The sequence below is a fragment of the Zosterops lateralis genome (genome assembly GCF_965231275.1).
Source record: "Zosterops lateralis genome assembly, chromosome: 10".
Taxonomy (NCBI): Eukaryota; Metazoa; Chordata; class Aves; order Passeriformes; family Zosteropidae; genus Zosterops; species Zosterops lateralis.
Window position 1 is genome coordinate 12,035,492 of NC_139770.1, and position 15,568 is coordinate 12,051,059.

General features: G+C 51.9%; 1 protein-coding gene across 2 annotated transcripts; it reads left to right on the forward strand.

Moving 5' to 3' along the window:
• Positions 1-1,769: 1,769 nt before the first annotated feature.
• LOC310913525 (phospholipase A and acyltransferase 1-like) lies at positions 1,770-3,614 on the forward strand. Of its 2 annotated transcripts, none has more exons than XM_083869024.1 (4): positions 1,770-1,896; positions 2,396-2,515; positions 2,693-2,961; positions 3,350-3,614. In XM_083869024.1, the coding sequence occupies exons 2-4, from the start codon at positions 2,398-2,400 to the stop codon at positions 3,470-3,472; spliced, it is 510 nt and encodes a 169-aa protein (XP_083725150.1). In that variant the 5' UTR covers positions 1,770-1,896; positions 2,396-2,397; the 3' UTR covers positions 3,473-3,614. The 2 variants fall into 2 exon arrangements, with proteins under 2 accessions (XP_083725150.1, XP_083725151.1); XM_083869025.1 differs by having other exon boundaries at positions 1,772-1,896; positions 2,316-2,515.
• Positions 3,615-15,568: the final 11,954 nt, after the last annotated feature.

The window sequence follows — 15,568 nt, forward strand, 5'->3', positions numbered from 1 at the left end:
CAGTGTGTAGCTGCAGTGTGAGATGCAGACTGAGCTCTGGGTGGCAATGCCTGACTGAACTGGTGCCAACCCTCTACATAACAAAGGGCAGGGGACCTGTGACACAGGCACATGAACAGACAATCAGAAATACAGCAGCAGCTGGGGACCACAGACTGTGAGCATAGAAAATCCACACAGTTTCTTTGGTTTGGGGTTCCTCCTCAGAGGCATCCAGCTCAAGCTGTTGTTTTGTTGTTGCACCATGATTAATTTATTTTAAGGGTCCAGATATTTGAGACTCTGCTATGGGAAACCTGTGGCCGAGCAGGTAATGTGTGAGTGTGAGGTGTGCAGGGAGTGAAGAGGTGCACCTCAAAGGGGCTCTAATGGGGCCTCAGTCCCGGCTCAAGTGCAGCAAGTGTGACTGCCAGAGGGGGTCCTAGACGGTCAAACAGGAGGGTTTCCTTAACAGGGCTTGCTGTTGTTTCTGCTGTAATGCTGGCTAACCCTTTCTCCTTTCCTTTGTATCCATAAACTCATGTGTACTGTTAGCCAGAGAAGTATTTGCAGTCTCTGTGGTGAGTTAGGTTATTCTGGTCCATTCAAGAACACACCAGCTGTCCATACACAGAGGCCACATCTATTTTGGAAAGGGTATGAATAGAAAGGGCCTTTCAACCTCATTACACAATGAAAATGAATCAGCGAGAGAGACCTACTCGTGCACAAATAAACTGTCAATTTATGCTGGAATTTCACTGTGTTTAAAATACCATCTTTGCTGCCTGTCCAGTGGCAGTTTCTATTGCACTCTCACACCTACCACAATGTGATTCAGTGGCTGTTGAGCAGTGCTAACCACACTAACCTCCCTTTGCACAGGCTGGGAGCACAGCCCAGTCTCTGCCCTGCAGGATACCAGCTCAGGTTCCCCCAAGCAACAGGACCCTGCTGTGCCCAGGTAAAGCAGATATCTGGGTTTCCATATATATATATATATTTCTTTTTTTTCTCCATACCACAAGAATTGCCTTGGTGATTCAATTCCCATTGCAAAGCTTTGCAAATAGTTCAGATTTAGAGAAGAGGATGATACAGAAAGCAGAACTGCTGTTCAATGTTCCTCTGAATTAACAATTTCATGTCACTGGAAGGCAGAAAGATAAATCTTCCACTGCTCTCATCTTTTAAATCAACCAGCTTGCTCACCTAACTTCTGAAATGCAAGGCATTAAATACACTGCTTAGTTCAACTCACTCAGAGGACAGTTTTCTTGTTAGTTTTGGCACACTATGCCAGCACCAGTAAAGGGGACAGCTGTGCAGGCTCAGCTGTGCTCATTTCTTGGACTCGGGCCCTTGCTGGACACAATCAGGAGATTCCTCTGATGTCCCAAAGGAAATGCCCAGGCCACAACATAAAAACACATCCTAAAAAACCCTTTGCCCTAAAATTACTCCGCTCAGAGATCCACCTCCTTTGTGTCTCATCACGGTGAAGAAGTAGAAAGGCAGCATTCCATATTTCTCTCGAAAGGTTTTCTAGGGAGGGATGCTCATTCACCGCTCGGCCGAGCGGGACCGGAGCCCCGCCTGGGCTCGAGGAGCTGCGGCAGTCCCCGGGAAAGTGGCAATGGCACGTCCTTCTCGGGGACAGAATCGGATTTTCCACTTAACGAGTGGTTTTGGCAACAATCTCGGGACCGGAGCGTCCGCATGGGACGTGCGGTGGGAGGGAGAAGGCGGGGGCGGTGAGACGGGACGAGATGGAGGAGAAGGGGCCGGACGGGACAGCCCCCGGTCAGCGTCGCCAGAGAGCCCGGCAGGATCCACGCAAGCGCCATTTTCTTGTTATTTATAGCGGGAGCAGCTGATCAGGAGCGCGGACACGGCAGCAGCGGGACAGGCGCTGAGGTGAGCGGGGCTCGGGGATGGAGCGGGCGTTTGCCAGCAGGATGCGGCCCCTCCAGGCTGCCGGCGGCGGGCGCGGCTCTGCCGGGCGGCCCGAGGTGCCCCAGAGCCTGGGCACGGGCTCGGCCCCGCGGGCACCCCCGGGCAGGCGCGGCCCGGCCCCGGCAGCAGCGGAGCCCCGAAGGGAGCGCGGCCGGGAGGGGAGCGCGGGCACCGCGGGCGGGCGGGCGGGCGGGCGGGGGCAGGCGGGGACGGCGGCAGCAGCCGGACACCCGCCCGGCCCGGCCTCGGCCTCGGGCGGATGCGCTGGCGGGGAGCGGGGCCGTTCGGTGCCTCGCCCTGCGCCGGCGGGCGGCAGCGGCCCCGAGCGCCCGGCACTGACACCCTCCGTGCCTGCGCTCCCGCCGCCTGCCCCTGCACAGCCCGAGCCTCCCCGCTGCGCTCTGCCCTGCGCTCAGCCCGCCCCAATACACCTGCTGCATCTCCTCACTGCACGCTCCAGAGATGGCAGATGGCCGGGGCCACCCCCAGCCTGGGGACCTGATCGAGATCGACCGGAAAGTTTACCAGCACTGGGCCCTCTACTTGGGAGATGGATATGTCATCAACGTGACACCTGTAGGTAAGGGAGCCGAGTGGGTGTTGGGATGCCCCAAGGTCTCTCTCTCCCTCCATGGACTGGTGCTGGACCCTGTGTGTGTAGCTGACTTTTCCAGGAGCAGTCAGAAACCCATCTGAGATCCTGGAGGGACCAGAGCGGGTCTCCCAGCCTGCCTTATCCACTCCTTGGCTTCCCCAGATGAAGGAGCCCCATCTCTATTGGTGAGCACCACATCAATATTCACCAGAAACGCCAAGGTGAAGAAGCAGCTCCTGAAGGAGGTGGTGGGAAACAATAAATGGCGTGTCAACAACAAGTATGATCGCTCCCGCACTCCTCTCCCTGTGATGGAGATCATCCGGCGTGCCGAGCGCTGGATTGACAGGGAGGTGCCATATGATGTGTTTGGCAGTAACTGTGAGCACTTTGTGACAGAGCTCCGCTATGGAGAGGGAGTCTCTGACCAGGTGAGTGACACGGGGGGAGCCCCTGGGTGCCTCCCAGAGCAGCTCCTGGCTGTGAGCTGTGAGCCGGGGACTGGGACACAGCCTGCAGCCTGCATGGGGACAGCCAAGTCCCAGCTGGGGGCTCCAAACCAGCGCTGCCTCTGGCCTCCCCAGAGCCCCTGGACCTGCAGGGTCACTGTGGTCTGTCTGCACCCTGGCAGTGCCCTCTTACTGGGTGCCACCTCCTGGGGTACAAACCTGGGTGTTACCCCTTCTGCTAATGGGGCACATGTCTCTCCCTGATTTATTTAACCTGATTATCCCTCTCTTTTTTTCATTGTCATGCTGGGGGGCAGTAAATACAAGTGCTCCTCATATTTCCAGCCTGTGTTTTACTTTCCCTTTATAGGTCACAAAAGCAGTTATTGGTACTACAGCAGCTGTAGGAGGTATCCTTCTTGTTGGTCTTGCCACTGCTGTTGTGAAGGGCTTGTGTGGGGACTCATCCAAGAGAGAGAGAAACTACTACTGATGGGCTGTCTGGATGAGCTCAGAGCAAGGCAGGGGGAGCCCCTGCTCTCTGGTCAGCTTTTGCTACTCCTGACACCAAGGCTCATTAGCAACTGTGTCACCCTTGCTGTAAGCATTAAAAAAGCCTTAATAAAATGTTGGAAACCCAAAATCAGCATGCTTTTCTCTGCTATCTCATTACAAAATAAAAAGTCAAGGTTGGCACTATTTAAGGTGACCTCCAGAAACACTACCCTGGTTGCCATATTTGCTTTTGTTTCATTGTGATGATTTTTGTAGTCATTTGGGTGCATTTGCACTGGTGCAGGCTTTTTATCCATTTTCATCAATTGGTTCCTGTAGTTTTTTTCTGGATATCCATTAATTCAACCTCAACTTTTCAAAAAACTCAAAAGAATCAAAGTACTGCTGAGGGTTTTCCAGCTGAGGCTCTATGTAGGTGGGAAAGCCCTGGCTACAATGTCTGCAAAGGAGCAGGCAGGGCATGTGCAGTGTCTTCGAGCCTGTACTTCTGCTGCCTAAACTGATCAGCTCCTGGGAGGTTGGGAGGTCAGAGGGAAGTGCAGGTCTTATAAGCTGTATCCCTCAGAGTTTTACAGGAGTGCTCTGATTTTGGCATGATGGTGTTTTGCTCAGTTTTTCGCTGACTAAAAAGTGTCTCCCAATGTACTGAGCCACGCTGTTTCCTTGTCACAAAGCTGAGGTGTGGATTGGCTTGGAAGAAAACTGTGCAGGGGAAGTGTGATTTATTGTCCTTTACCTGGAGTACCTGACATAAGTGTTTGGAACCAGGTCACCTGCATCCCACCTGTGAGACACACAATCCTGAGTTGCTTTTCTTACATGCAACTGCCTGGACTGCAGGGACAGGTGGGAGCAGAAGAGCTGTCAGTGAGAGGCTGGCTGGTTTTGTGTGCTCTGAACAGGTTGTCCAGGATTCATCCCAGGCAGCAAGAAAGCACCAGGCAGCCACTCACTCCCTCCCCTGCCAGCCCCATCAGGGAGGGAATCAGAGGAGTTCAAGTGAAAAACTTGTGGCTTGAGAACAAGTTGATTTAATAGGTAAACCAAAAGCTGTGCATGCAAGGAAAGAAAGAGAATTAATTAATTCACTGCTTGTTTAAATGGCAAATTTTCAGTGTTTGAAATAACTAAGCAAAGATTTCCACTTCTATTTTGCATTCCCCTTTGTTCTTACATCTTATTAAAGTTCTTAGTTTTAATACAGGAAAACACATTATAATCAAACTGAAACTGAAACTCCTTTTTGGATTCCTGGAAATGAAAGTGAAACTCCTTTCATGGCCAAGCTATTGAGGTGCTGATATACAGAACCTCTGAACTTTCCTGCACTCGGAGTATTCTCCCTGCAACCCTTGGAAAGGAATTGCAGTGTGCGTGTAACGTATGAAACTTTCACATCTCTAATTCATGCTGGACTGCAAGAGAAGTGGAGTTACTTCATTTAAGGAATTGCCTTGCTGTTCGTGTAAGCTGTAAGATTTCACAGAATGCAGAACTTTGCAATTGTACTGTGCTTCTCTTTGCAGTCAGGGTGATGTTGCTCATTATGGGGCTGTCTTTCCATGGAGCCTGGTGGGTGCATTTGACAGGATTTGGTGGAATATTTCCCAAACCATAAACTGAGAGTGTGAGGAGGAGCAGCAAAACCCATCACTTGCTGTATTCAGCACTTACGAGCCTTTCTAGGAAATGTTGGCAAGACCTGAGATGTGCTTGAGTTGCCATGCAGTAGAGTCAAGGCTCTTGTTTTCCCAACAGTTGAGGGAACAATCTTTGCTTGTGCTGTGGGACACAGCCAGCACAGGCACAGTGTGTCCCTAAATGGAAGGACTTGGTTAGGGATTTCAAGCATCTGAATGCAGTGCACATCAGAGGATGAACACCTGGGGTGATTCTGTGCAGGCCAGGGAAGCCCCGACATTGTGCAGCCCCAAGCCTGGCTCACGGGCTTCACCTGGTCCTCTTCACTGTGTTTGTAGGTGGGGTAATGTAAATCTAATCCACCATGGTTTTGCTCCAAAGTCTTCTGAATTTACACAAGACCGTTTGCACTGGCTACTTACATCCTCTGCTGGGTTCAATACCGGCTGACTGGTACACAAGCCTGACTTTAAACTTTAAAAGATGATATCCTGCCATCTGTACGGGAGCAGTGTCAGGGTTGTTGCCCATCGCTGAACAGGAGGGACCCCTTGAGGGTCCCAGGGGCTCCTGGCAAAGAGGGAGTGACATAACTTCTCATGGTGGCAGGACCAGATTTTTCACCCAACGTTGGTTTCGGCAGGTGGTGGGTGTGCCCCGATGGGTGGCTCCGGGGCAGTGGGGGCAGTGAGCCCGGCAGGTTACACCCAAGGGCCTGTTTCGCCCTATTTAGAGCGTTTAGAGGGGACTTTGATCGCGGCCACGGCAGCAGCGGGACAGGCGCTGAGGTGAGCGGGGCTCGGGGATGGAGCGGGCGTTTGCCAGCAGGATGCGGCCCCTCCAGGCTGCCGGCGGCGGGCGCGGCTCTGCCGGGCGGCCCGAGGTGCCCCAGAGCCTGGGCACGGGCTCGGCCCCGCGGGCACCCCCGGGCAGGCGCGGCCCGGCCCCGGCAGCAGCGGAGCCCCGAAGGGAGCGCGGCCGGGAGGGGAGCGCGGGCACCGCGGGCGGGCGGGCGGGCGGGGGCAGGCGGGGACGGCGGCAGCAGCCGGACACCCGCCCGGCCCGGCCTCGGCCTCGGGCGGATGCGCTGGCGGGGAGCGGGGCCGTTCGGTGCCTCGCCCTGCGCCGGCGGGCGGCAGCGGCCCCGAGCGCCCGGCACTGACACCCTCCGTGCCTGCGCTCCCGCCGCCTGCCCCTGCACAGCCCGAGCCTCCCCGCTCTGCATTCAGCCAGCCCGACTACAGGTCCTGCACCTCCTCACTGCACGCTCCAGGGATGACAGATGGCCGGGGCCACCCTCAGCCTGGGGGCCTGATCGAGATCGACCGGGAGTTTTACCACCACTGGGCCCTCTACATGGGGGATGGATATGTCATCCACGTGACACCTGTAGGTAAGGCTGATGCAGCCTGGCAGGGTGTTCTGAGGCCGTTGGGATGCCCCAAGAGCTCTGTCTGTCTCCATGGACTGGTGCTGGACCCTGTGTGTGTAGCTGACTTTTCCAGGAGCAGTCAGAAACCCATCTGAGATCCTGGAGGAGCCAGAGAAGGGTCTGCCTGCCTCCCTTATCTCCTCCTTGGCTTCTCCAGATGAAAAAAACTTCACCTGAGTTAAGAAACTTCGAATATTTATTTGTCAAAAAGGCCAAGGTGAAGAAGCAGCGCCTGAAGGATGTAGTGAAAAATAACTGGCGTGTCAACAAATATAATGGCTCCCACACTCCTTACCCCATGAAGTAGATCATCTCGAGTGCTGAGGAATGGATTGAAAGGGGGGGTTGCCATATGATGTGCTTGGCAGTAACTGTGAGCACTGGGACACAGCCTGCAGCCTGCATGGGGACAGCCAAGTCCCAGCTGGGGGCTCCAAACCAGTGCTGCCTCTGGCCTCCCCAGAGCCCCTGGACCTGCAGGGTCACTGTGGTGTGTCTGCACCCTGACAGTGCCCTCTCACTCAGTGCCACCTCCTGGGGTACAATCCTGGGTGTTATCCCTTCTGCTTGGGGCACATGTCTCTCCCTGATTTATTTACCCTTCTTATCCCTTCCTTTTCTATATTATGCTTGAGGGGCAGTAAATATAAGCACTCCTCGTGTTTCCAGACTTTTTTTTGCTTACTCTTTTATAGGCCACAAAAGCAGTTTGTCGTATTAAAGGAACCCTAAGTGCTGTTCTTGTTGATGTTGCTACTGATGCTCTTCCAGCAGCAATGAAAAGTTTTGGTGTTGGTGCTGCTCTTGTTTCTCCAGCAGTAAGGGGAACTGTTCATGTTATTGCTGCTGTTATTCCTGCATTAGCAGTAGAATTATTTTTTGATCATGTGCTGCCATGAGAGTGCCCAGGTCACATTCAGGATAAACCAATACTGATGGACTGTCTGGAAGAGCTCAGAGCAAGCCAAGGGGATCTCCTGGCCACAGCAGACACTGGTCAACTTTTGATACACCTGCCACCAAGGCTGACTAGCAACTCTGCCATCCTTGCTCTAAACAGTAAATAAGCCTTAATAAAATGTCTGAAATAAAAACTCATCATGCTTTAAAGGCCTTTTTTTTTTCTATTTGAGTACAGATTGGTATCTTGGATTATATAGCCAAAGAAAATGTTGATTCTATTTGCTATCTGTTGAAATCATTTGGGGAGGTGTTTTCCTTTATCTCCAGGGGGAAGGGGACAGTTGCCTTCTGATAATGGGCCAGCTGTTAAAACCAGGTGGGGCCATGTTCCTTATCTCTTCCATGACCTGTCCACCCTCCAGGGGCATGTCTTCTGGTAATGGGCCATTAAGGCTCAGCAATGACACGGCACATTACATCATCCCATTGTGAGACGCTCCACCCACTGGCAAGGGCCAAACCTTTCCTACCTTGATAAAAGCTGAGACCCAGGAACAGCAGGTATCAGGTGTTCCACTGGATTCCCAAAGGAAGACAGGACCCATCTTGCCATTACTGGACCCTCTTCTACAGAACCACATGAGCCACTCCAGGAGGGCTTACCCTGGACTACTTCCAGCACCCCGACTGACAAGGTTGTATTTCTGACTCTATCGGGGTTTCTAGGATTTTTGTTTGCTTGCTTATTTTTTTGTACTACTACATTTGTATTCTTAATATTTCTAGGAAAGAACTGTTATTCCTATTCCCAAATCTTTGTCTGAAAGCCTTTAATTGCAAAATTTATGATAATTTGGAAGTGGAGGGGAGTGACATTCTCCATTCCAAGGGAAACTCCAGCTTTCTCTGGCAGATACCTGTCTTCCCAAACCAAGACACTTTGTTTGCAAGTTTAACAATTTAGCCCTGCTTCTCCCTGCCATCCCATTAAGAAATGATAAATCAAGAACATCACTGTTCAAGATGATCCCCAGCAGCTCTAGCCTGGGCAGCCACTTGTGTTTTTATTTCATTGGGTGTGATGGTTTTTGTGGTAGTCTGGGAGCAATTGCAAGCAAGTTATCCATTCCTTCCCCATCCCACACACCTCCTCTCTAGTGCTTTGCTGAGGACTGGTGCAGACTTTTCTTCCTCTTCTGATCAGCTAGCTCCTGGCAGCTCTTTCTTTGTATCTGACACGAGCTGGAGAACCCAGCTGGCTCTGACCCCAGCTGCACGCCAAGGTGGCTGTTCCCAAATCTGCCAGCAGTCTGGGTAATGGTACAGAACAAAGCTGTTCTTCTATGGCAGCAGGTGTTGTAGTGTCCAGGTTCGAAGCCAGGATTTAGAGAAGGCTCCTTCTCATATGAATTCCCAGAGGGGTGATGAATAAAAGACATTGAAACAAAGCCCGCTCCCACTTTTAGACTGGGGGAGGAGGGGGGAAGATAAAATTCTTTAACCAATCAGGGATACAGCAGGAAGGGTAGTGAGGAGGGACCCACCATCTAACACCCTATAAGAAAGGCAAGGGGAGTGGAAAGGGTCAAGTGGACCAACAGGACATCCAAGAACAGGGGATTTCCCAGCTGGAGTTTTAGGACTGAAAGGGAATTCTCTAGAACAAGGGGTAGGAATCGGGAAGGATTGACATAACGTAAATGAGGTAACAGGTGTGTCTAGGAAGTGACTGACAGCAAGATCAGGGAGGGCAGAACCTGGGGTAAAACCACACATTTCCTGGGGTAACAGGAACAAAACATAAGGAGAATAACTTAACAATAACTTAGCAATCACTTAAAAACTCACCACCACATTATCACTGAAATAAAAGTGCCGCTGAGGGTTTACTGTGTTTTCCAACTGAGGCCCGGTGTGGGGGAGTGTTTTGGTTTAAAAGACAAAAGTCTACCAAACAATGCAGGAACCTTCCTAGAAGAGAAGACCTCTCCCTCCAGATGATTATGACTTCGAAACGACGAGGCTTTCAGGCAAAGATGTGGAGACAGGAACAGGAGTTGTGTAGTACAAGGAGTGTAGAACAGCGTGGCCAAGAGCGCGGCAGCTCCCACCCCGCCGAGCGCCGCAGTGCCCGCCCCGGCCGGCAGGGGCGCTGTGAGGGTGGGCTGGGCACGGCCCCTGCGCGGGGCTCGGCGGGGGAACCGCGGGGAGCGTGCCCAGCGATGGCACGGGCGGGGAGCGCGGGCATGGAGACACCGTGCTGCCACCTTTCCGTGTAAACACAGACACACCGTGCTGCCACCTTTCCGTATAGCCTCAGAGACACCGTGCTGCCACCTTACCGTGCGGCCACGGAGACACCGTGCTGCCACCTTTCCGTATAGCCTCAGAGACACCGTGCTGCCACTTTTCCGTGTGGCCACGGAGACACCGTGCTGCTGACCAACAGAGCAGCCAAGTCCCGACACAGAGCTCACCACTGCCCACCACACCCTGCGACATCTTCGCGTCCACCAAGCACGAGAGAGCACCAACAGCTACAAAACTGCCAAGCCCCCCATTCCCCTTCCAAAACAATCCGTTGGTGTGCCAGGGCTATCAGCCACTTCCTTGGGAAGACTCATTCACTCGCCATCCATCTCCAGGCAGTCACCTCCTTCTACTCCCTTCATCTTCACGATAAAAATCTGTAAAAAATTCACTACAAACTCTAAACCCGCAAGAGTGGGAAAGCCCTGGCTGCCAGGTCGGCAAAAGCATAGGCAGGGCATGTGTTATGTCCTGAAACCTTAGGCAGCTTGTGCTGCCTACACTGAGCAGCTCCTGGGAGGTCGGGAAGAAGGAGGGAAGAAAACGTCGTACAGGATGTCGTACAGAGCTGAGCCCATTCTCACTTCCGTGACTTAATATGTATTTGTAAGCGTTCATAGTCCCAGCAGCAGCTCAATCTTTCCCCAGGCAGCAGGAAGGCAAAGCCAGGGTCTCTGCAGTGCTGGGGCTGAGGGATGTGAAGAATGAGCTGTGAGGCACCAAGGCTTCATCTCCCAGTGTACAGAGCCATGCTATTTCCTTGTCACAAAGCTGAGGTGTGGATTGGCTTGGAAGAAAACTGTGCAGGAATGGCGTGCTTTATTGTCCTTTACCTGGAGTACCTGACATAAGTGTTTGGAACCAGGTCACCTGCATCCCACCTGTGAGACACACAATCCTGAGTTGCTTTTCTTACATGCAACTGCCTGGGCTGCAGGGACAGGTGGGAGCAGAAGAGCTGTCAGTGAGAGGCTGGCTGGTTTTGTGTGCTCTGAACAGGTTGTCCAGGATTCATCCCAGGCAGCAAGAAAGCACCAGGCAGCCACTCACTCCCTCCCCTGCCAGCCCCATCAGGGAGGGAATCAGAGGAGTTCAAGTGAAAAACTTGTGGTTGCAGAAGAAGTTGGTTTAGCAGGAAACTGAAAGCTCTGCATTAAAGGAAAGCAAAACAAGGATTAACTCACTGCTATTTTTAAATGTCCATTTTACAGTGTTTGGAATAACCAAGGCAAGTTTTCCAGTTTTATTTTGTACTGCCATTTGTTGCTATATCTGAGTAAAGTTCTTTGCAGTAATACAGGAAAACACATGATAATCAAACTGAAACTTGTTTTTGGATTCCTGGAAGTTGAATTGAATCATCTTTCATGGCTAGCCTTACAAATGGTTATACAACAACCTGTGAGCATTAATCTTTCTGCACTCAGAGTATTCTCTCTGCACACCCTGACATGGGGAGTGCTCTGTGAGGGCAGCGTATGGAATTCTCACATCTCTACTTCATCCTGGAATAGAAGAGAACTGGCATTATTTTATCTGGGGCAAACTCCACCATTGTGTAACCTGGCGCCCTTCACTGTGTTTTGTGGGTGGGGTTAACATTAACCTAATCCATCAGCTTTTTGCTGAAAAGTCTTTTGTGTTTAGACGAGGCCATAAGAGATACCTCTGCAGTATTCTTAGTCATTTTTGGTACAGAGTGTTTGACTGGTACCCAAACCAGGTTTTAAGCATGATCCAGTGGTGGTTGATCTGCAAGAAAATGTCCAGTGAGGTGACAGGGTGCAGGGTCAGGGCTGATACCCATCACTGGACAGGAGGATGACTTGACATTACAGTCTCCCCATAAAGAGGAGGTGGCAGCTTCAGTTCCTCGGCAACAAAATCACCTTTTCCGCCCAAGAAGTGCTTTTGGCACTACACTAGCGAGCAGAGCCATACCGCTGCGGGGGACAGGAGGTCCCAGACATGCGGCTGCGGGACAGTGACCACGGAAAGATTGCGCAATCGCCTCTAAAGGTATTTACAGCGGGCCGGGAGCCCGGCCACGGCAGCAGCGGGACAGGCGCTGAGGTGAGCGGGGCTCGGGGATGGAGCGGGCGTTTGCCAGCAGGATGCGGCCCCTCCAGGCTGCCGGCGGCGGGCGCGGCTCTGCCGGGCGGCCCGAGGTGCCCCAGAGCCTGGGCACGGGCTCGGCCCCGCGGGCACCCCCGGGCAGGCGCGGCCCGGCCCCGGCAGCAGCGGAGCCCCGAAGGGAGCGCGGCCGGGAGGGGAGCGCGGGCACCGCGGGCGGGCGGGCGGGCGGGGGCAGGCGGGGACGGCGGCAGCAGCCGGACACCCGCCCGGCCCGGCCTCGGCCTCGGGCGGATGCGCTGGCGGGGAGCGGGGCCGTTCGGTGCCTCGCCCTGCGCCGGCGGGCGGCAGCGGCCCCGAGCGCCCGGCACTGACACCCTCCGTGCCTGCGCTCCCGCCGCCTGCCCCTGCACAGCCCGAGCCTCCCCGCTGCGCTCTGCCCTGCGCTCAGCCCGCCCCAATACACCTGCTGCACCTCCTCACTGCACGCTCCAGAGATGGGAAAGGACAATTGTCACGACGCCCAGCCTGGGGACCTGATCGAGGTCGACCAGAAATTTTACCACACTGGGCCCTCTACTTGGGGAATGGATATGTCATCCATGTGACCAATGTCGGTAAGGCAGCTGCAGCCTGGCAGGGTGCAGAGCGGATGTTGAGTTGCCCCAGGACCCCTTTGTCCTACCCTGTGCTGCTGGTGCATCCTGCGTGTGTAGCTGAGGTACACTCAGAAACCCATTTGATGTCTTGGAGGCCAGAGAGGTTTTGCCTGCCTGCCTGCCCTATCTAGTCCTTGACTTACCCAGATCTACAGGGTAAGTATGCCAGTCTATGCCAGTCAGCTCCAGTTCAAATTCAAGTGGAAAGGCCAAGGTGAAGAAGGAGGTTCTGAAGGACGTGGTGAATGATCATACATGGTGTATCAACAACAGGATTTATGACTGCTATCAAACTCCTCTCCCTGTGGAGGAGATCACCCAGAATGCTGAGAGATTAATTGACATGGAGATTCCATATGGTCTGATCGAGAGTATGGGTGTGCATTTTGTGATAGTGCTCCGCTATGATGATAAATTCTCCTACCAGGTGAGTGACACGGGGTGAGCCCCTGGGTGCCTCCCAGAGCAGCTCCTGGCTGTGAGCTGTGAGCTGGGGACTGGGACACAGCCTGCAGCCTGCATGGAGAGAGCCAAGTCCCAGCTGGGGGCTCCAAACCAGCGCTGCCTCTGGCCTCCCCAGAGCCCCTGGACCTGCAGGGTCACTGTGGTCTGTCTGCACCCTGACGATGCCTTCCTACTGAAAGCCACCTCATGGGGTACAAACCTGAGTCTTGCATATTCTGTGTATGGAGGACATGTCTCTCCTTGATTTATTACCCTGAATATCCCTGTCTTTTCTATATTATTGTGCTGATGGTGAATAAATGTAAGTGCTCCTCATGTTTCCAGCCTGTGTTTATCTTCCTCTTTCATAGGTCAAAAAACCTTAATTTCTGCTCTATCATCATTTGGAGCATATGTTCTTTCCTGTATTTTCTTCGCTTATTGGAAGATGTTCTATGTGAACATTTGAGCAAGGAGATTTCCTGTGTGCCAGCTGAAGAGGAGAGGAAAATCCTTGATGACATCACTGAGACAGTAGCTTTACTATCAACTGAAATTCTTGATACACTCTCCCAAACTCATGCCAGGAACATTAAATAAACCTTAATAAAATTTAAGAAAACCAAACTCATATTTTGCCCTAAAATCCTCTTTTATCTTTTTGTGTACAGATTTATGAGCCAGCCAAAATGCTCACCTCTGCTTCTTTTTGCCGATTAGAAGTAACAAGTCAAGATATTCACCATCCAACACGACCCCAGCAGCAGGATCCTGCTAGCCACATCTGCTTTTATTTCATGGCCTGTGATGATTTGGTGGTAGTCTGAGAGCAATTGCAAGCAGTGTATCCCATGCCTTTCCTTCTCCCACACTGCCCCTCCAGTGCTTTTCTGAGGACTGGTGCAGGCTTTTCCTCATATTTTATCGGCTAGTTCCTGTAGGCTCTTTCTGTGTATTTGCAATTTTAACCTTAACTTTCTGAATATGTCAAATAAAAGTCAAATGTAATTAAAAAAAAAAAAAAAAAAAAAGGATTGCTGAGGGTTTATTGTGTTTTCCAGCTGAAGACCTGTGTAGGTGGGAAAGCCCCCCTTGCCAGGTTTGCAAAAGTACAGGGAGGGCATGTGCAGTGTCTTGGAGCCTGTGCTTGTGCTGCCTAAACTGGGCAGCTCCTGGGAGGCCAGGGGGTAGAAGAGAAGGGAAGGTCTTATAGGCTGTATCCTTCTGTGTTTTACAGGACTGCAGTGATTTTGGCCTCTAGGAGTTTTGCTCACTTTTTCTCTGCCTACAAATTGTTCCCTTCCCTGGCCCTTCTAACTCTCTTTGGCAGCAGCAGAAGCACCAATATAGGCATGTCTGACAAAAACCCCAGCTGGCTCTGTCTCTCAGCTCTTTGTTCCACTGTGCCATCAAAGTTTCACCCTTCACCCCAGTAAGTGCAGTGATTGCTGGCATTGGACCTGAGCAAGCCTGACAGATGATTCCTATGGTCCCTTCCAACCCATTCTAGGATTCTGCTCTTTGACCTGCCTGAACACTGACGGGCATAAAGAATGGCAAGAGCAGACAGGAGCCTTTGCCTGCCAGAGCTGGGGAGATTGTAATTTCTGTGACCAAATGTGGATTCAAAAGCATTCATAAGTGTTCTAGAGCACCAGCTCAATCTTCCCCCAGGCAGCAGGAAGGCAAAGCCAGGGTCTCTGCAGTGCTGGGGCTGAGGGATGTGAAGAATGAGCTGTGAAGCACCAAGGCTTCATCTCCCAGTGTACAGAGCCATGCTGTTTCCTTGTCACAAAGCTGAGGTGTTGATTGACTCGGAAGAAAACTGTGCAGGGAAAGTGTGATTTGTTGTCCTTTACCTGGAGTACCTGACAGAAGTGTTTGGAACCAGGTCACCTGCATCCCACCTGTGAGACACACAATCCTGAGTTGCTTTTCTTACATGCAACTGCCTGGACTGCAGGGACAGGTGGGAGCAGAAGAGCTGTCAGTGAGAGGCTGGCTGGTTTTGTGTGCTCTAAAAAGATTGTCCAGGATTAACCTCAGCCAGCAAGAAAGCACCAGGCAGCCACTCACTCCCTCCCCTGCCAGCCCCATCAGGGAGGGAATCAGAAGAGTTGCAGTGAAAATCTTGTGGCTTGAGAAAAAGCTGGTTTAGCAGGTAACCAAAAGCTCTGCATTAAAGGAAAGTAAAACAATGAAATATTTCACTTCTTTTTTTAAAATGGCAGTTTTACAGTATTTGAAATAACCAAGGCAAGTTTTCCGGTTTTATTTTGTACTGCCATTTGTTGCTATATCTGAGTAAAGTTCTTTGCATTAATACAGGGAAACACATGATAATGAAACTGAATTTGAAACTTGTTTTTGGATTCCTGGAAATGGAAGTGAATCAACTTTCATGGCTAGGCTATTATATGGTTATACAACAACCTGTGAGCTTTAACCTTTCTGCACTCAGAGTATTCTCTCTGCACACCCTGACATGGGGAGTGCTCTGTGAGGGCAGCGTATGGAATTCTCACATCTCTGCTTCATCCTGGAATATGAGAGAACTGGCATTATTTTATCTGCGGAATTGTCTTCTTGTTCTTGAAATCTGTAATATTTC

Excerpts from the sequence above, each read along its gene's own strand:
- LOC310913525 (XM_083869024.1), top strand. The coding sequence starts at position 2,398 with ATGGCAGATGGCCGGGGCCACCCCCAGCCTGGGGACCTGATCGAGATC. Across the intron at positions 2,516-2,692 it reads CATCAACGTGACACCTGTAG|ATGAAGGAGCCCCATCTCTA; the intron begins GTAAGGGAGCCG and ends TGGCTTCCCCAG. Across the intron at positions 2,962-3,349 it reads GAGAGGGAGTCTCTGACCAG|GTCACAAAAGCAGTTATTGG; the intron begins GTGAGTGACACG and ends TTCCCTTTATAG.